The sequence below is a fragment of the Denticeps clupeoides genome, unplaced genomic scaffold (genome assembly GCF_900700375.1).
Source record: "Denticeps clupeoides unplaced genomic scaffold, fDenClu1.1, whole genome shotgun sequence".
NCBI classification, from domain to species: Eukaryota; Metazoa; Chordata; class Actinopteri; order Clupeiformes; family Denticipitidae; genus Denticeps; species Denticeps clupeoides.
The window spans coordinates 206,438-228,083 of NW_021630087.1; the positions used below are offsets into that span (position 1 = coordinate 206,438).

At 41.2% G+C, this 21,646-nt stretch overlaps 1 protein-coding gene across 1 annotated transcript; it reads left to right on the forward strand.

Moving 5' to 3' along the window:
• Positions 1-6,576: 6,576 nt before the first annotated feature.
• Positions 6,577-21,632, forward strand: slc17a7a (solute carrier family 17 member 7a). The gene is made up of 13 exons (XM_028968605.1): positions 6,577-6,731; positions 10,714-10,966; positions 13,758-13,876; positions 14,973-15,087; positions 15,154-15,241; positions 15,483-15,569; positions 15,752-15,894; positions 16,028-16,177; positions 16,467-16,599; positions 16,837-16,947; positions 19,036-19,163; positions 19,263-19,332; positions 19,999-21,632. Exons 1-13 carry the CDS (start codon positions 6,670-6,672, stop codon positions 20,283-20,285), a joined length of 1,746 nt encoding a protein of 581 aa, XP_028824438.1. The 5' UTR covers positions 6,577-6,669; the 3' UTR covers positions 20,286-21,632.
• Positions 21,633-21,646: the final 14 nt, after the last annotated feature.

Sequence of the window (21,646 nt, forward strand, 5' to 3'; positions counted from 1 at the left end):
AAAATTGATCCTCTGCATTCTCAGATTCTGAATGCCACACATCTGATGTCATTTCAGAAATGTGTGTTAAGTTTGTTGGGTTAAAGTTCATTTTAATATGTGTTTTAGACATATATTTATATTATGTGAATATTAATATGTGAACTGAATATGGCCTGTGCAAAATGGCCTGTTTATCTCAGTCCTCTGACCCCATGCCAGTGTAGCATCAAGGTTGCTGTTTGTACGCCCCCTTGTGACGAAGGGAATAGAAACAATACTGACTATATAATCAATTTCCGGAATCGGAATATCTTTATTGACATTTTAACAAGTACAGCAAAAATAGGTGCAGTCCCTGAGCTGGAGAGGAATCTTAAATACTGTGTGTAAATCTATCTTAAAAAGAAGACAAAAGTTACTGAAATTGAGTAGTTTTTGCGAGTAATTTGTCATTTTAAAGTTGGTTTTAAAATAGGTAATTTTACTTTTACTCAAATACATTTTTACCCAAGTATTTTCCTTCGCTGAACTGAAATTTCTCAGACAGCGGACAGCAGTGCCTCACTATGAAACAAGGCATCTCCTCTGGGTACTAGACCCGGTCTTTTCTCAGCCAAGCAAAAAAAGGAAAAGGCCTATACAGTACATCTAGAAAGTATTCACAGCGCATCAGTTTTTCCACATTTTGTTATCTTACAGCCTTATTCCAAAATGGATTAAATGCATTTATTCCCTCGGAATTCTACACACAACACAGGTAGACATGTACATCACATGTATTGACAGCCTTTGCACAATACTAAGAAAACAGCCCTTGAATGGTTCAGATCATATTTGACCAACCGATATCAGTTTGTGGACATCAATGGTGTTTCATCTTCACATAGTAAAGTAGAGTTTGGTGTTCCACAAGGTTCTGTCCTAGGTCCGTTACTTTTTTCCCTATACATGTTACATTTACATTTCTACAGTTTATGCCGTTACTCGTTACATTTTATGAACACAATTTCCTCAAAATCTTGCATGAAAAAATAGTTGCCTATTGCGTTCTGGCGTTGTTTGCCATTTCCTACCAATCAGGCTTTATTAGCTCCAATGACGTCAGAGCGCGCGTCAGTTAGCAGCACGAGCTGGTAGACGAGACATTCAACATGGACCCAGAGCTGCATCTACTGGGCTCTGAATCACAAAGAAATCCTGGGCCGGATTTCAGAAATTGTCACGTGGGGGCTGGACATGGCGATGAAGGAGGACGCATATGCACGACTTCACACGACAGGGGTTTAATACAAACTGCACACGACAAGGGAACATTAACACACAGTGACCTGACGGCGAACAGACACGAACAGGATAGCTTTATACAATTATATAAATATACACCAGGTGAACACGATCAGGGAACATTACACGAGACTAACATGAAACTACGGTCCGGACTCCGGATCCGGAGTCACCCCTGCCGGTCCGGATCATGACGGAAATTTCTTTGAGTACAAAGGAGCAAAGAATGAGTCCTTGCGATTTCTTTGCATCCCATGCCTGCCTCAACATAAAGAATTGTTAGCATTTAAAAACTCCCCTTCAGATTTGAAAAAAACATATAGAGGTAAGCTATGCTATGGTATGTTATGCTTTTGGGTATGTTATGACATGTTATGATACTATTAGCGAAATGTATGCTGAAATAGTATAAAAATCACACCAGTGTAGCGTCATTATTTTTTTTTAACACGGTGGTAGGATAAAACTTTTTTTTAGCTCAGAGAAGATAGCTTAATGTCTTTGCTAGCATAATGTCCAGCTCAGTGTTGTACATTTACATTTACGGCATTTATCAGACGGCCTTACAGGGACAGTCCCCCCTTGGAGACACTCAGGGTTAAGTGTCTTGCTCAGGGACACAATGGTAGTAAGTGGGGTTTGAACCTGGGTCTTCTGGTTCATAGGCAAGTGTGTTACCCACTAGGCTACTACCACCTTTGTGCCAGTTCACACTGAAAAAGAACTATTTCACGTTCATAGTTCATTTTTTTACAATTTGAATCAAGTTCATAGCTCAAAAAATGAACTAGTTCACGTTCGTTCTTAATTTTTTTTATTTTTTAACATTTTCAATACAATGTCCTATCTGAACCTCCTTCAGTCTTCTCCTTCTATCTGTCTTACATAGTAGATAACACACAGTGTTGCAGAGTGCACGCACAATAACCACACCAAACTTTCCAATACACATATACTGTATTATTGCTTGTAATTATTATGAGCAATGACATCAGTACAGGCATAAGTCAGTATGTACTATGCTTTTACAAAATGGCACACCCCAGATGTTGAGACACTAGGCTACTACCACCAAGGTTGTTGATGTAGCACTTCTACTTTTACTTGAGTACATATTTTGCAGGTTACTTGTACTTTTACTTAAGTACTAAGCTTAATTACTTCCTCCACCACTGGTTAAATTCACCCTAGTTAGGCTGTCCTAGTTAGGCTAGTTAGGGTACCAGGCCACTGTAGCACCAATATACCACTATTACCACATATTTCAGTATCGGTCGTACGATGTCACCGTCTGCCGCTGCTTCTGTCTGCTGCTGCCGCTGCTTCACTGGCAGACCCCAGTGAAGAGACCAGCAAATAAATCCTGGTTCCTGACAACTGCTAAACAAGGACACAGCTTGAAACAAACCAGAGGTTCACCACAGCCACCAGCACCGTTACAACTACAGCTATAGGGATCTTCAAGTGGACAAGTAGCATCATTATGGACACGTAATCTAGACCATGACACTGGACTACATTCTGGACCAACCCTACAACTGTAGGACTTATTATTATATTGTACAAATCATCACCAGCCCTGCACTGACACCATTTGCAGGCTCACTCTACCCTGGAAGGGCGTCCCTCTCTGTATCACTCCTTCCCAAGGTTTCTTCCTTTCTTCTTTTTTCCCTCTCTCCCAGAGTTTTTTTCTTGTGTGCAGAAGGGGTAAGTGTGGGGGGTGTCAATTGTAGGGCCTGTCAAAGCCCATTGAGACGTACTGTATGTGATTTTGGGCTATATAAGAAATACATGTTGTTGTTGTTGTCTGCTGAAAGATAAATCGTCACCCCAGTCTGAGTTCAAGAGCACTCTGGATCAGGTTTTCATCTTGCCTTCTATCCTGACTAGTCTCCAAGTTAGTCTGCAGCTGACAAACATCCCAACAGCATGATGCTGCCACCACTCATTGGTACCTTCAAAGCAGCAGAAATGTTTTCGTAACCATCCCCAGATTTGTGCCTCAAGATAATCCTGGAATTTACAGATGATTCTTTAGACTTCATGCTTGGTTTGAGCTCTGACATGAACTGTTAACTGTGGGACCATATATAGACAGGTGTGTGGCTTTCCCAATCACGTAAAATCAAGTGTTTTCTCCACAGGTGATTGCAGAAACATCTCAAAGATGATCAGGGGACACAGGATGCAATTGAGTTCAATTTTGAGTTTTGTGGCAAAAGCTGTGAATAGTTATGTACCTGAGCTTTCTCAGTTTTTTATTTTTAATAATTTTAAAATGATTGTCATTTGTCATTATGGAGTGTTGTGTGTAGAAAAAAAATGGGAAAAATTAATTTAATCTATTTTGGAATAAGGTTGCAACATAACAAAATGTGGAAAAAGTAATGTGCTGTGAATAGTCTCCGGATGCACTATATATGTATTCCATACATTACATTGCTCAAACTGAACAAGAGCAAGTCTAATACTGTAGTATTCTTGGGGCAGGGTGCTTTATTTTATTTCTTATATGAGCAGTCAGTGTGCTCATTTGTCTGTAAGACAACTGATATATTTATGTTTGCTATAAAAAAAAGTTTGTTAATAAGGAATTGTTGAACATTTATTTGGTTAACTGTGCTTAAAAATGTTTTATGGAGTGGTCTGAAAATAATGCACATTTTACTGCCTAAAAGTTAAACAAAAATGTCTAGTGCTGTATCAGATTTATGATTAGTCATTTTTACATCAAGTAATGGATAGTAACTAAGTAACATTTACTCAAAGTAAATTTAAATTAAGGAAGTACTTTTACTCAACTACATTTTTAGAGTACATTTTAGGTACTTTTATCTGAGTAGAATTTAAGCAAAGTAAAGGTACTTAAAGATAATTTACTTAATTCCAGTACTCTTTCCACCTCTGCTAATATAATACAAATTTTATATAAACTATGATACAAAATATAAAATTAAAACTAAAGGGTAAGGTAGAAATTAAAGGGTGAGGTAGAAATGTGGCTGGCATGGTATGGTATGGCTGTTTAATCTGATAAAATGTCAACAGATAAACTAAAATGTAAAGACAATTTTTCTTCTTAGAGCATTTGGCATAGGAATTTCACTGTAAATACTTTAAGCCTGATGTCATGATTTAACCAAAGGATGGCTGGTTCATGGAAGGTCCTTAAACCACCTGTCTGAGAGATCTTTACATGGAGCATCTTGTAATGCCAGGATGCCCCTTGTGTCCTTGGATCTAGGTGTCCTTTTTGACGCAGGTCTTTCATTTGATTCACATGTAAACAATATCACTCAGATAGCATTCTTTCACCTTAGAGATATTGTAGATAAGGAATATGAAATCTGAAAAATATGCAAATATTGTGGATATATAATCTTAATATATGATGTCGAAAAGTTGGTTCGCACCTTTAGTACATCATGGTTAGAGTACCAGAAGGAATTACTGTTCGTACAGGGAGTGCAGAATTATTAGGCAAGTTGTATTTTTGAGGAATAATTTTATTATTGAACAACAACCATGTTCTCAATGAACCCAAAAAACTCATTAATATCAAAGCTGAATGTTTTTGGAAGTAGTTTTTAGTTTGTTTTTATTTTTTTAGCTATTTTAGGGGGATATCTGTGTGTGCAGGTGACTATGACTGTGCATAATTATTAGGCAACTTAACAAAAAACAAATATATACCCATTTCAATTATTTATTTTTACCAGTGAAACCAATATAACATCTCCACATTCACAAATATACATTTCTGACATTCAAAAACAAATCAGCGACCAATATAGCCACCTTTCTTTGCAAGGACACTCAAAAGCCTGCCATCCATGGATTCTGTCAGTGTTTTGATCTCAATGGGGTTCAGATCAGGTGAACAAGGAGGCCATGTCATTAGTTTTTCTTCTTTTATACCCTTTCTTGCCAGCCATGCTGTGGAGTACTTGGACGAGTGTGATGGAGCATTGTCCTGCATGAAAATCATGTTTTTCTTGAAGGATGCAGACTTCTTCCTGTACCAGAAACTGGCAGTAGGACTGGGAGTTGAACCAGCAAATTCAACCACATCACTCTGATCTTATGTTTACTGCACTGGCTAGTGGCTACCCATCAAATTTAGGATTTACTAGAAAATCTAATTATTGACCTTGTTAATGGACTTGCCTTCTTGCACTGATTTTACAGTGAAGTGATTGTCATTGTGAAACACTGCAGCACGGTACACACAACGAAATGTGTCATCTGCTTTTAACCCATCAACCTTAGTGAGCAGTGGACAGCCATGACATGCGCCAGGGAGCAGTGTGTGGGGATGGTGCTTTGCTCAGTGGCACCTCAGTGGCACATTGGCGGATCTGGATTTGAACCGGCAACCTTCTGATTACGGGGCCTCTTCCTTGACTGCTAGGCCACCACTGCCCCGTACATGTACATTCAGTACTTGAGTGAACTTTTAGTTATTTATGCCTCCTGCGTTCAAAGGGTGCAGGATCCCTGCTGGTTCCCAAAGAACAAAACATCAGCTGGGAGCAGATCTTTCTCTTATAGAGTTCCGCAGTTGTGGAATGGCTTGTCGGTCAGTGTTCGGGACTCAGTGTTTAAATCTAAACTGAAGACACGCCTGTTCACTCTGGCCTTCTGTTAAAATCCCAGACAAATCCCAGTCCACTAGTTTGACTAGGGGACTAGTTTGTTCTCTCTGAGGCAATGAATCAAGCACTCGGATCACCTCCAGAGTCCAATGATGAGACCACCAGAGAAGTACAGGTGTGGACGTGGCCTGCGGCTCCACCTCATCCAGAGGTCCCACATTACATTAGTTTAGGGTCTTATAACATCAAAACAGATGCCATTAAAACCAATAAGGAGAAAGAGAAGAATGATTGTGTACAATGAGAAAGGAACCGTTTTCCCTGCTGACCAGCGGTGACACGGTTCATTCAAATTCAACTTTCACCGCCAGGTGGCGCAACTACAAGGTTCCTGCAGCCGAACAGGCGGGTTCTGGCGCTCATAAACACACGTTCAATAAAATTAATAAGAATATACAGGTGAGGTACGAAAGAGAATCCACAGGAAGATTTTAAATGGTCAAGACACTGAAATAATGAACAAAATGTAGGATTTAGTGTAGTTAATTTACTAAATTGATTTACTTTTCCTATTTGAGTTCTACTTGGACATGTGAGACAGATGTGACTGTAAACTGTCTCAACACCTTTTCAGGACCATGGACAGGAAGGGTCCGACAACGTGGAAAAGAGAGATAGAGAGAGAAGGGGAAAGAGAGACATAGAGAGAGAGGGAGGGAGGGAGAGAGAGAGGGAGAGATAGACAGCGCGATAGAGAGGGACAAGAGGACGCAGACGGTGTGAATTGGACCTGAGCGGCGCAAGGATGGAGATCCGACCGGACCGCTTCAAGGCAGTGGCGGGAAAAACTCTGGGCAAAATACACAGGTACTTATTGTCCACCTTTCTGTCGTTTTTAATTTCCTCCATGTTCCTGTCCCGTTCCGAACTCGAGAGTCTGAAGAGCAAGAATACGAACATAGTTGCTGTGGGGAAAGTTGTAAGAGTAAAAGTAAGACGTCCCCTGCATTGCCTGGGACCAAGATACAGGAGATCTTTCATCTGCTGTCAGTAGGAGCTTTAAACCAGGTGAAGCCTTCGCTACATTCTGGGTTTACCCAAAAGTTACCAAACTTTTCATTTCAACTTTTTTTTGTGAGAATCAGACTGCAACCTTGCGTTCGAGCCGGTGTACCGGAGTTTGAGCCAGCCACTGTCGCACGCACCGCACTGTCGCACGCACCGCACCGCACTGTCGCACGCACCGCACTGTCGCGCACACGCAGCATCCCCCAGCAGAAGCAAAATCACACTTAACACTGAAGAGAAATGGGACATAAATATACTTTCTATCTGTCTGTCTGTCCGTCCGTCCGTCTGTGGGCAGTGGTGGCCTAGCGGGTAAGGAAGTGGACCCGTAATCGGAAATTGCTGGTTCGAATCCTGAGGCGCCACAAAGCACCGTCCCCACACACTGCTCCCACTGCTTACTAAGGGTGATGGATTAAAAGCAGAGGACACATTTTGTTGTGTGCACCGTGTGCTGTTCTGTGTCTATCTGTCTATCTATCATCCTAATACTGTTCAACTATAGGGTGTTCTACTAATGCTATATGGTGTTTATATAGAATTCCCCAGTACAGACACCTTCAGCATTGTGGTCCCAAGCGTAATAATGTACACTTTATAAGGTTTAACTCAAACAGATTCAGTCATGAAATTCACTCTCTCTCTCACACACAATTCCAAAAAATCCTCCACCCTTTCCCCTGTCTGCTAACATGCACCATTTTGTTCTGATGTGACATGCTTGATTGGTAAAATGTTCTATTTGGATGAGATTACTAACAGCAGCATCCAGTAGATTACGACCGGCAGCATCATACTTCCTGCACAAAATGCTACACATGCGATACGCAGGAGGTCATGGTGACAGGTTTACACCATCACTACTAACAGGTGGGATTAATGCTGACAGAACAGAAAGCAGGAGGAAGATGAATATGGCTTCTCTCTCCATATTCACCTTTTCTCTCCTGGAAATATGGTTTTATAAAATGTACAAAATACCTTCCCTGTGCACATAGAACTTCTTCTCATCAGCAATAGTGTGTGTGTGTGTGTGTGTGTGTGTACTGCTTTGCTGTGATTAATGTCTGTAATGTCTTCTCGAGCAATGATGATTGTAAAAGTCAGGCACTGTATGTGTTGCTGTTTGTATATTGTGGAGAGGAAATCTGTGTGTGTGTGTGTGTCAGAAGGGGGCTTGTCTCCCTGGGAGATACAGTCCCACAGAGACCCAATCTGTTCACTACAGCTTAGGTGGTGAGGTTAGAGAGGAGGGTGCTGCAGTTTCCATGAAAGAGAAAACTGAAAGGCCTGTGTGTGTGTGTGTGTGTGTGTGTGTGATGAAACAGAGAAATTTAAAGACTAATGATTTATGATGAGAATGCCATACCATAGACAATCATATTCAGTGTCCAGTATCTACATGTTATTAGTGCACTAATTCTGACAGTGATGGTGACAGATGATGACAATGACCAAGGGAGATGATCCATGCGATCAGTTCTTTTTCCAACAGTAAACACTAATAATAGTGGCTGCACTTTTTACACAGAAACAGTTGTAGATAAATCAGGAAGAGCAGGCCAGGGTTCTGGGATTACATAACAACTTTCTGCCATCATCATCCTCTTAGAGAGGGATTTAGCGAGAACCCTCAGTCAAGCGCCACATTTAATATAAAAGGTAACGAATGAACAATACACATTTGATCCATACAGTCAAGCACAGAAAATGCACAGTTATTACACACTATTCATACACAATTAAGAACAGTTGTGTCAAGTACAATTAAATTAATTAATATTGTCTGGTTTGTCATATGCAAATATATAAATACAAAAGTCAAAACTTTCAGGTTTTCCTCTGCCAGGCTATTTTTACATTTTGATTGGGTTGTACCAGGGGGGCTTGTGGAGGGAATGTGTTTCCTAGTTCATACAGGACCAAATTCTGCACAAACACACAAAGAGCAAGAGAAAGAGAGAGAGAGCAGTTTTTGAAAAATAATTAAAGCCTCCAGCTTTCAAGCGTCTCATCCTCATTAGCAGGTAACATATGTGTAGCAGTCCTTTACAATCTGTCTTTAAATCATCTTCATCTTCATCTGAACAACAGTGTGGAGAATAAAAGAGAAAAGTGCTGGCATGCCTGAGTGCAGGGCAGTTTATCTCTCCATATTCATTTCCGGAAGTAAATAATTTTTAATCCTAATCTGAGTGCTGGGCAGGATTAAGTGTGAGTGGGTGGAGATCGAGGGGAGGAAGGGTAGGGGAGTGGGTGGAGGGAAAGGGTGGATTTTAGATGCTGAAGGGCAGGAGTGTAAAGGCAACCTTTAATCCCAGCTCCTTCCCTCACCACATCATGAATGACGCTCTCAGCGTTCCATCCGCCTCCTGTCCTGTCCCCTCCCCCTCGCCTCCTCCTCTCTCTGTTCATGATTGCGTGTTGTTTGGGGATTACAGGGAATCTGCTTTGTAGAAAAAGTGAGGTAAAACACAGCAGATGGGGGAAGGGAGACCACAACACAGGTGTCTTCATTTTCTCTCCTAGCATTAACACAGAAATGTACTTCAAAAGCATGTGTCCTTAAATGTATTAAACCAAGTATGGAATACAGTTGGTGTCATTCTTGTTGTATTTTGGATGAATGGCGATAGAAAAGAGGAGATTTCTCTGGAGGAGGCGTCTTCTGCAGTCTTCAGGAAATGTAAATGTCAGGGTGGTAGTAGTCTAGTGGGTGACACACTCGCCTATGAATCAGAAGACCCAGGTTCAAATCCCAATTACTACCATTGTGTCCCTGAGCAAGACACTTGACCCTAAATTGCTCCAGGGGGGACTGTCCCTGTAATACTGATTGTAAGTCGCTCTGGATAAGGCCGTCTGATAAATGCCGTAAATGTAAATGTGGTGCAGCAATTAACACATGGTCATGGTTTAGATCTAAAAGCATGTAGTTGGTGGAAGAGGAGCTGGTGGTGTCTGGATCTGTACAATAAAGCGTCCCATAAGAACTTAGCAAAAGGTGCATAAAGCGCTTATCATCATTTCCAGTAGTGAAGGATAATAAAGAGAAACCCTCTGCGGATTTCTGAGGCTTTAGACTTGAACCTGGACCTGATGTCCTTCATCATGGCTGAACATTGTAAGGTGTTGAATTTGTAGCAGTTTAACCCCTTTTTACAAGGAGTTGCACAACCAGGCATTCTTTTTTATATTACATTGTAAATATTGTATACTTGCATATTTTTCTACTTTCAAAATGGTGGAAACTATAATAGTGTATATTTTGACTCCATGTGCGCATGCATGAGTTTATGTTCTCTGTTCATTTCTATTCAGATCACTGAATAACTGGATCACCCCCATCTGACTCTTAACACTGTATGTTTATGTGTGTTGTGAGAGAGAGCGATACAGATCTTTTGGTGTTTCACTATGTGAAAGTGATTTCTCTTTTATTCAGCCAGTGTTAATGTGCTTTTCTCTATGTTAGTGTGTAATGTGAAAATGTTACTGTGTGTGTTTTGTATGTGTGTGTGTACTGGGCTGGTTGCCTTGTGCAGATGGTCTCTCTTTCCATCTCTGCTGGACTCCGATGTTCTGATCTCCACTGAGAGACCATATTGATTCCAACTCCTCTCCTCTTGCTTTTTTGAAGAAAAAAAAATCAGTTCTCCTAATCTCCACATGTACAACCCCTTCAATGATGAATGAGTGTATGAAAGTGTGTATAGCAGGAAATGTGCTGAACTCTTAACTCTTAGTGCTGTATACTTAACTGAAGGTCTCTCCTCATCAGGATCCTAGAGAAGCATCAGGAGAATGGGGAGACAATTGAGCTTTCTGCTGAGGGCAGACCCGAGGTGATAGAAGAGAAGGAGCTGCCAGTTGTGGACTGTACCTGTTTCGGCCTGCCACGCCGCTACATTATCGCCATTTTGTCTGGTCTCGGCTTCTGCATCTCATTTGGCATCCGTTGCAACCTGGGTGTGGCCATTGTCAGCATGGTGAACAACCACACTGTGTTCAAGGGGAACAGACCGGTCATTCAGGTGAGAGAAGGATAAAGCTAAATAGATAGATACAGTGCATCCGGAAAGTATTTACCCCACATTTTGTGATGTTACAGACTTATTCCAAAATGGTTTAAATTAAAAATTTTCCTCAGAATTCTACATATAACACACAAGAACATGCACAACTTTATTAAAAAGGATTTGTCTGTACACCTCAATGATGCTCTGGAGCAGGTTTTCATACTGGATGTATCTGTACATTGCTGCAGTCTTTCCCTCTATCCTGACTAGTCTCCCAATTAAAAGCTGTAAAAGCATCCCCACGGCATGATGCTGCCATCACCATGCTTCATTGTAGTGATGGTATTGGCCTGGTGATGAGCGTTGCCTGGTTTCTCCAAATTCAGACCAAAGAGTTCAATCTTTGTTTCATTTGTTTTCATGTTGTCAGTATAGGGTGTTCTCTGTAGAATTTAGAAGAAAATATGTCGTTGTCGTCGACTACCTCCGCTTATCCAGGTCTGTGTCATGTGGGCAGCATCCCAAGTAGAGAATCCCAGACAGCCCTCTCCCCAGCCACCTCCACCAGCTCCTCCGGAAGGACCCCAAGGCTTTCCTAGACCAGACTGGAGATTCATTTTCTCCAGCGTGTCCTGGGTCGACCCCGGGACCTCCTGCCGGCAGGACATGCCAGCAACACCTCCCCAGGGAGGCATCCAGGATGCATCCTGACCAGATGCCCGAACCACCTCAACTGGCTCCTCTCAATGTGGAGAAGCAGCGGTTGTATTCTGAGTCCCTCCCAAATGTCCGAGCTCCTCACCCTATCTCTAAGGCTGCGCCCGGCCACCCTACGGAGGAAACTAATTTCGGCCACTTGTATCTGTGATCTCGTTCTTTCAGTCATTACCCAAAGCTCATGATTGGGACGTAGATCGAGAGCCTTGCTTTCTGGCTCAGCTCCCTATTCACCACGACAGATCTGTTTAGAATCCACATCACTGCAGATGCTGCCCCAATCTGCCTGTTGATGTCCGGCTCCCTTCTTCCCTCACTCGTGAACAAGACCCCGAGATACTTAAACTCTTCAACTTGAAGTAAGACCTCCCTCCAAACAAGACCCCGAGATACTTAAACTCTTCAACTTGAAGTAAGACCTCCCTCCAAACCCAGAGTTGGCAAGCCACCCTTTTCCAGTAAAGAACCATGGTCTCAGATGTGGAGGTGCTGATCCTCATCCCAGCTGCTTCACACTTGACTGCGATCCTACCCAGAAAGAGCTGAAGGTCAGAGCCTGATGACGCTATGAGGACCACATCATCTGCAAAATGCCACCAAACTCGACAACCTTCACATCATGTTCGAGCATGGCGTTCGTTATGGCCAAACTGCGGCTTGCACAGAAGTCCAATAATGAAACACCACTCAAGTTCAGATCTGGCAGGCTGTCCCTCCCAATCACTCCCAATCATCGGGGGCAGTTCCGGTGGAGTGGCAGACTGGGGTGGAGGTCCCCGTTTTTAAGAAGCAGGTCATGCTGTCATTGTCCACGTGAAGTCCCCCAGCAGGACAATGGAGTCTCCAGTCAGAGCACTATCTACCACTCCTTACAGGGACTCCAAAAAGGGTGGGTACTCTGAGCTGTTATCTGGCACATAAGCGCAAACAACAGTCAGGTCCCATTCCCCAACCCAAAGGCACAGGGAAGCTACTCTCTCGTCCCCCGGGGTAAACCCCAAAAAACAGGCTGGTGCTAGCAAAAATCCAACCCCAGCCCTCCGCCTCTCACCTGGAGCAACTCCAGCAATGGAGAGTGTCCAACCTCTCTCAAGGACTTGGGTGCCAGAGCCAATGCTATGTGTTGAAGTGAGTCCGACTATATGTAGCCGGTACCGCTCAACCTCTTCTACAAGCTCCAGCTCCTTCCCCCACATTCCTTGACCCAATAGCCAGTTTCCTTGTCCGGGGATCGGACCGCCAAAGCTCCAGCCTCGGTCTGCCACCCGATCCACAGTGCACCTGACACTTCATGTTCCTCCTGCGGGTGGTGGGTCCACAGTTGGATGAGCCTATGTATCCGGTTCAGGCTGGGCCCGTCCGGGCCCCATGGGCGAAAGCCCGGCCACCAGGCGCTCGCTCATGGGCCCCAACATCAGGCTTGGCTCCAGGGTGAGACCTCTGTAACCCTCCAGGCCGGGTACAATGGCTCTTTGTTGTTCATTCCATGAAAAGTCTTCTGAACCGTTCTTTGTCTCACCCTTTACCTAAGACCAATTTGTCATGGGAGACCCTACCAGGGAGACCCTACCATACCTCCTAGGATCATTAGGGCTCTCAAACTCCTCCACCACGATAAGGCGACGTTCAAGGAGAAAAGTGATGTGCTGTGATGCGCTGTGAATACTTTCACGATGCACTGTAGATAGTTAGAGTCGCAGTATAGTACAGATTAAAAACTGGCAGGTGTAGTTATTCATTTGTGTTATTAAAGGGTCAGTTTACCCCAAAACCTAAAATATATTCCCTCTGGCCTGTACTGGTTTTTATGTATTAGGAAGGATTTTGTGAGCATTGCCTTATATTGTTTCTTCTTGTCCTATTTCCAGTAGCTTTTAAATTCAATTTTTATTTGTCACGTACACAGTCATACACAGTATGATATGCAGTGAAATGCTTTAGGGGTTTTAGGGGCTAGTGGACCTTCCAGATTTTGGTTGTAAATGTTTGGTGATTTCAAACCCCTAAAGCATTTCGGTGATTATAAAACCATCTAGTACTTTGGCCTACTGTTCAAACTGGTCCTTTCAATATCTTTTTCTTTCTCCAGGAAGCTCAGTTCACATGGGACCCAGAAACCGTGGGGATGATCCATGGCTCATTTTTTTGGGGCTATATTGTCACTCAGATCCCAGGAGGATTTATTTGTCAGAAATTTGCAGCCAATCGGTAAGCAGTTTGCCTAGATTTCAGCATCTGAAAAGGATCAAGAGGTAAAAAAACAATCCAGAGCAGGACATTTGTTTCAAGCTGCCAGTTAAGTAATGAGTGCAACACAAAGCTACAATTCAACAGGGTGATCGAAATCTGTGCTGGGAATTTACTTGCTTTGAAATAGTCCAGTTCTTGTTTCCACTGGGTCCTACATCCTGCACCAAAATGTCTTGGTAATCTTCAGATGCATGACAGTCTTAGAGGAAGCAAAGAAACCCTTAAAATGCATGTTTTTGAATGCTTAATTTAGTTTTTTCTGAACACTGAAATAATACTGAAATTTGTATGCCTAATTGCACAATGGGAAATTAGCTAATAATCAGAGTGATTCAGCTTTCTTTCACTGTCGTTGCACTCTGAGGAGATAAATATAAGCCCTTTTGATCACTTTATGGGATTTTACAATTGAGATGTGTGCCCAAAAATAAATAAATTAAGCACACAGCCAACAGAACCAAATGTTTAAACACATTGTTACAATAAAATTCCTACTGTCCGTAGGAATTAGAATGTCCGTAAGATTTTTGGGCAGTGGTGGCCTAGCGGTTAAGGAAGCGGCCCCGTAATCAAAAGGTTGCCGGTTCGAATCCTGATCCGCAAAGGTGCCACTGAGTTGCCACTGAGCAAAGCACCGTACCCACACACTGCTCCCTGGGCGCCTGTCATGGCTGCCCACTGCTCACCAAGGGTGATGGTTAAAAGCAGAGGACACATTTTGTAGTGTGAACTGTGTGCCATGCTGCAGTGTTTCACAATGACAAACATGATTTTCAGAATCATGTTTTTTTATGAGTGAACACATAAAATGATTTTGATTCCAGTTGATGGTGTCTTTCAAGCACAACAGTATGAACAACAACTATATAAAATATACAAAATAGAAAATGACAAATATGACAGAAATAGTAGTTAAAGTGCAGTTGACGGCTGGTCCTCTGCTGCAGGCTTCTAGATCGCCTGTCCAAGGCCTCAGGTCAAAAAGTGTTCACAGTGTGAGGGATTCAGGTCTGTAGTTTCAGTTTTCAGATTTTTTGTGATTTGTGTTTTCTAGGGTGTTTGGTTTTGCAATTGTGGCAACATCCACCCTGAATATGCTGATTCCTTCTGCTGCACGAGTATCTTATGGCTGCGTCATGCTCGTCAGAATCTGTCAAGGCCTTGTGGAGGTATGTGTGTGTTTGTCAGTGTTTTAGTATTAATAGCAATTAAATCACATTGCCTTTGCACCTTAGGGAGTATCATACCCAGCATGCCATGGGATCTGGGCAAAATGGGCACCGCCGCTTGAAAGAAGCAGATTAGCCACAACAGCCTTCTGTGGTAAGAACTACTGAATTAAAAAAAATTCAGAACTTTTATCCTAAAATATTTGGAACACTGTGCTAAAAGCCTGTTGTGAAACTTTGGGTATGATCTCAGGAAATATTTGCCTCTCCAAGTACCTCTATCATGATTGGCAATAAAATATAGCAGCCTAATTATGACTTTTGTACAAACTCAATAGGAAGAACCTCACATACAACAGCATTAATGGCATATATCCCTTGTGTGTGCATTGTAGGCTCATATGCAGGTGCAGTAGTGGCTATGCCTTTGGCGGGTGTGTTGGTGCAGTACTCTGGCTGGTCTTCAGTCTTCTATGTTTATGGTGAGTCACTTGAAGATTGTTGCACAAAAGTATCTGTATAAAGATGCTGAAAATCTATCAGGTTGTTTGGTTACAAGCTAATATTGCTTAATGGAATCATTATGGAACCGTAACATATCAAACTGGATTGTCAGTGTTCCAGAATATCTGCCATTGCTTATTTTACCTGTATCTTCCCTTAGGTAGTGTTGGGATTTTCTGGTACCTGTTTTGGATTCTGGTGTCATACGAGAGTCCAGCAGCTCATCCCACCATTTCACCAGAGGAAAGGAAGTATATTGAGGATGCCATTGGTGAGACAGCCAATCTGGTCAACCCACTTCAGGTGCATGCTCCTCAGTTCATATTGCACTTCCCAACCAAGCTGAGACAAATAATACAAAGAACACGCATGGGATGGGGTCTGTACTATTGTAATGTTTGAATTTATATTTACTTTCTTTTTGTTGCTTCAACAGAAGTTTAAAACTCCCTGGCGCCATTTTTTCACATCCATGCCAGTGTATGCCATCATTGTGGCCAATTTCTGCCGTAGCTGGACTTTCTACCTGCTGCTTATCAGTCAGCCTGCTTACTTTGAGGAGGTGTTTGGGTTTGAGATCAGCAAGGTATGTATGGATTTACATGTAAACATGTGAAACATTGTTGCTTTGGTTACTTACATTTCACTCATAAATAAAAATGATCCATCTACATTGGTGTGAATTACAGTGATAATATGACAATGACAGCAGATTCTCAGTATGAACTGAATAAAATGTAGCTCACAGGTGCAAGTGAAATTTGTTTAAATCCATAATATTAAGTGGGTACTGCATGGTACCCATATGGCAATATGTACTTTGATGTTCCACCTACCATTATTTCCCCACCCCCATATATCTCTGTCTTCCGCAGGTTGGGTTGGTGTCTGCGTTGCCTCATCTGGTCATGACAATCATTGTGCCAATTGGAGGGCAGCTGGCAGATTATCTAAGGACCCATAACCTGATGAGCACCACAAATGTCCGTAAATTAATGAACTGTGGAGGTGAGTGCACAGTAATGATATATGTTGAACGTCTATGTGTTTATGTGATCCCATCTTGCTTGGCTTTTTCCATGGTTTTTCCACAGTCTGCACAGCTGGGACACATACCACATAAGCATTACAATAATACACCAACTCATGCAGTGTGTTTGTGAATATGCATGTGAGTTCATGCATGTATAAAATATGTCTGTGTTTGGTGTTTGTTGACAGACAATGCTATTTTATTTTTGTCAGGTTTTGGCATGGAGGCAACACTCCTATTAGTGGTTGGCTTTTCTCACACCAAAGGCGTGGCCATCTCCTTTCTGGTTCTTGCTGTGGGCTTCAGCGGCTTTGCTATCTCAGGTCAAAGTTCACATATGCATACATCAACACACATGGCATGTTCTAGATTAAGGTAGTTAATTGAAATGAATCATGAATATTACATATGAGGATTAGTACTTCACCACAAAATATAAACAAAATGATATCTTATCTTCATTACTACTTAACATTATAAGTAAATCAAGATTCAATGCCTTGCTCCAAAAAAATTATGGACAATAATATTTGGTTGGATAACATTTGTTTTGGTTATAGCATGCATTCACCATAGCATTGATGAAGTTATGCTTAATATTTTTCACTTACATTTTTGTGTTGATAAAGAGAGAGTCAATTTGTCTATAGCACATTCCAGACATTCTCAGTTAGGTTAAAGTCAGGTCTCTGTGGTGTGTAATCCATGTGTGAAAATGATGCTGTCTGAACCATTATGTCACAACTAGTGCCCAGTGAAATGTGGAAATATTGTTGTCTTGAAATATATACCCAAGCCATTAGGGCATGATAGAAAAGCATGGACATTGCGATGACTGCATGATGGGGCCAACATTTCATGAAGTTCTCTTTTTTTCCCTGATGCAGCCATCATTTCACACAGACTTCGATTTCACATCGATTTCCTTCTCATAGATTTATACAGTGGTCTAATTAAACAGAGCATGGAAATTGGCAGCTGAAACATAATAATCACTGCAGAAATTTTTTGAAGGCCATTGAAATAAAATTGCATTCACAATTGCATTCACAAATAAAAAATTTCACTCTTTGCATCCATTTGCTACAATTATTCCTCATTAATGTACACACAGCACTCCATTGACAGAAAAACACTGAATTGTTGACATTTTTTGCAGATTTATTAACAAAGAAAAACTGAAATATCACATGGTCCTAAGTATTCAGACCCTTTGCTTAGTATTTAGTATCCTTTTGATCTAATACAGTCTTTTTGGGTAAGATGCAACAAGTTATTCACATTTGGATTTGGGGATCCTGTGCATTCCGTCTTGCATATCCTCTCCAGTTCTGGCAGGTTGGATGGTAAACGTTGGTGGACAGCCATTTTTAGGTCTCTCCAAAGATGCCCAATTGGGTTTAAGTCTGGGCTCTGGCTGGGCCATTCAAGAACAATCACTGAGTTGTTGTGAAGCCAATGCTTCATTATTTTAGCTGTGTGCTTAGGGTCATTGTCTTGTTGGAAGGTAAACCTTTGGCCCAGTCTGATGTCCTGAGCACTCTGGAAAAGGTTTTTATGCAGGATCTACTGTACTCTGCCACATTCATTTTTCCACAATTGCAACCAGTCATCCTGTCCCTGCAGCTGCAAAACATCCAGAGACCATGATGCTGCCACCACCATGCTTCACTGTTGGGACTATTGGACAGGTGATGAGCAGTGGATTTCTCCAGACATACCGCTTAGAATTAAGGCAAAAAAGTTCCATCTTGGTCTCATCAGATATTATCTTGGAGTCCTTCAGGTTTTTTTTTTTAGCAAACTCCATGCAGGCATTCATGTGTCATGCAGCTCATCCACAGTGATCTTTGGGTTCTTCTTTATCTCTCTCACCAAGGCTCTTCTCCCCCGATAGCTTGATTTAGCCAAACGGCCAGCTCTAGGAAGGGTTCTGGTCATCTTCCATTTAAGGATTATGGAGGCCACTGTGCTCTTAGGAACCTTTATTACAAAAGGTTCTGTGATCTGTGCCTTGCCACAATCCTGAGCTCTTTGGGGAGTTCCTATGACCTCACAATCATTTGCTCTGACATGCATTTTGAGCTGTAAGGTCTGAATACTCATGTGATATTTCAGTTTTTCTTTGTTAATAAATCTGCAAAAATGTCAACAATTCTGTGTTTTTCTGTCAATATGGAGTGCTGTGTGTACATTAATGAGGAAAAAATTAACTTCATTTTAAACGGATTTTTAAAAGGATATTAGCAAATGGCTGCAATATAACAAAGAATGAAAACTTTAAGGGGGTCTGAATGCTTTCCGAACCCACTGTATATTAAAATTTTGTTTTCACACATGCTTAAATAAATGTAGTCTGTTCAAAGCAAATATTACACACCTTTTACCTTCTCAATTTCTTTTTTTTCAGGGGTTTAATGTGAATCACTTGGATATTGCCCCACGATATGCCAGTATTCTCATGGGTATTTCAAATGGAGTTGGTACTTTATCAGGCATGGTGTGCCCATTAATAGTGGGTGCCATGACCAAACATAAGGTTAGTTTTGGGTACAGGCTCTTTATCTGTAAACCAAGTACAATATGTTGTTGTAATGTTCATAAATGACTCTTTTCTATTCTCTTTACCTTATGTTAGACTCGTGAGGAGTGGCAGTATGTATTTCTCATTGCCTCTCTGGTCCACTATGGTGGGGTCATCTTTTATGGTATGTTTAATACATATTTTTGTGCCTGCTTTTATTTCATTAAGTTTAAGTTTATTACATTATCAAGTCAATGAAAGGCTAGCATTGTTGTGAGGAAGCTTCTCTACTGACAAGGACCCAGCCAAGTGTCTGGTCAAATTCAAACACAATGATTACAAATGCATAGTTAAAACGTTTTATGTGATGTCACAGCACTCAATGGTACAAATAAAGGGCAGAAGTATAATCTGTTGGGTGACAAACATGACAACTGTGAAACAGACATGATGGAAATCAGGAAAGATTCTGGGTAGCGAGTCATATAGCATGGATACAATACAAAAAAAGGAATCAGAAAACCAGTGACCATTCAACATTACTGAATGTGGTCCTCACTCAGTAAACATACATAATAGTTATCATACTTTGCCTTCGCATTGTTTCGGTCTGTTTTGCAATGGAAAAAGGTGGAAAAAATTATTTGGAGCAAAAAAGATGTGCTGCACCTCAACAAATGTGTTTTTGTTTAAAAGTAAAATCCTTTTAGGACTTATTTATAAAAATTGTGTGAAATATACACATATTGATGTGCATATCTATGGGAATCTGTCTACTATGAAAGTGTTCAGAGGTGCAATAAAAGTTTTATTTATGCCCAGTCCATATGACAACTTTGTGTTTTTCCAGGAATCTTTGCTTCAGGAGAGAAGCAGCCATGGGCGGACGCAGAGGACACAAGTGAGGAGAAATGTGGAATTCTAGGGGAAGATGAACTGGCCAATGAGACAGAGGAGCTGTACCGCACTGGTGGGGGTGGGCAGTATGGTGCAATGAGCCAACCAAAGATTGGTTCTAATGGGGGTGGGACAGGAGGGGGCTGGGTTTCAGACTTCGATAAATCAGAAAAGCTAGTCCAGCCCCCAGGGACAAATCAGTACCTGTATGGAGGAGAAAAAGAGAGAGAGTTCACATAGGATAAGAGTGAAGAGCCAATCGACAGATGTCTAAAAGGGGAGGAGTACAGAATAAATTAAACAGAGGAACCATAAAATGATTGAGCTATTGTGTTTTTTTTTCTGTGGGGATTTTAGAATGTGTAACTCCTGATAAAAAAATTCCTAAAGTTTTAATCCATTTTCAGCTGACCTGTGTCTTATGAAGTTGAAATTTTGTGTGACTGTAGCACAAAGATGGCCGGTTAATAATATTGGAGGACCACGGCCCTGTGATGTTGAGGTGTGTGTTGGGCGCATGTATGTGTTTCTACTTTGATGGTGCTCTAATAACTGTATATATTTCAAGATTTTAAAGGCTGTCTGCCAAAATAGGTTATTAACAGAAATGAGAATATAAAAGACATTGGTATGTTCCAATCAAACATTCTTTGTTGATAAGCATGCATGTGTGGTTGTGTGCTTGTTTGAGATATGTCTCAGCACAATAAGGCACATTATTCCCCCTCTGCAGTCTGAAGAGGGCTAGCCTCATCATTAAAGCATCCTTAAAGGTTAAAGTCAGGAAACCTGAGCTGCAATTTCAGTTTGATACAAAGTGTGTGTGTGTGTGTGTGTGTGTTTGTCCATAGAAACAAACAAATGGTTTCTGGTGTAAAAATGGTATCCTTACCTGAGTTGTCTGAGGGGAAACCAACAGCACAGGCATATAGGAATATAGGAATTTATTGCTTTTGAATGAAAGCAAAAGGTGGAGTGATTTATCATACAATGGTATGGCGTTTTGAATAAACACTACAAATACATTAAGACAGTTCAGATTATACAAAATAATGCACAGCTAAACTGCGATAAAACCTTACATCTTATCTCTATATGCCTTCCTTGAATCACTGCTGCAATATTATAATCTTCCAATAATGTAACATTTAAATCAACACAGATCCACATTTCTAAATAGACTAACAATCAGACCATTTAACTGCCTCTATTATTATTTGATACATCCCTGTATTCTCTGTAATTTCCAGATTAGTGCTTCCAGCCAATGAGAATGCAGTTAATGCACAATTATTAAAATTCAGCTGTGTGTAGATCCTGGTTTGGCGTCAAGACAGAGGGATAGAGACATTTATGCTATTTGTATAACATTCACATCTTAACCCCACTCTAACCTCTTAATATTTCATTGTTGTTTATGTTAATATTTCCTGTTTGTTTCACAATGTGCTCTTCATTTGATATCATTGAATTTGCTTACATGTGAAGTGTAAAAGAGAAAATATTAAACCAATTATAAAGTGTCAAACAATAAATGCATATGTGAAAGATCCCTTTAATAAAACTTTACAAAAGTTCATTTGTAAATATGTTTTTTTTTC

What these genes read in the sequence shown, in the direction of transcription:
- slc17a7a (XM_028968605.1), top strand. Translation starts at nt 6,670, where the DNA reads ATGGAGATCCGACCGGACCGCTTCAAGGCAGTGGCGGGAAAAACTCTG. An exon ending in TCTGTCAAGGCCTTGTGGAG is followed by an intron (nt 15,088 to 15,153) that starts GTATGTGTGTGT and finishes TTTGCACCTTAG; the next exon opens with GGAGTATCATACCCAGCATG. An exon ending in CAGCGGCTTTGCTATCTCAG is followed by an intron (nt 16,948 to 19,035) that starts GTCAAAGTTCAC and finishes TTTTTTTTCAGG; the next exon opens with GGTTTAATGTGAATCACTTG.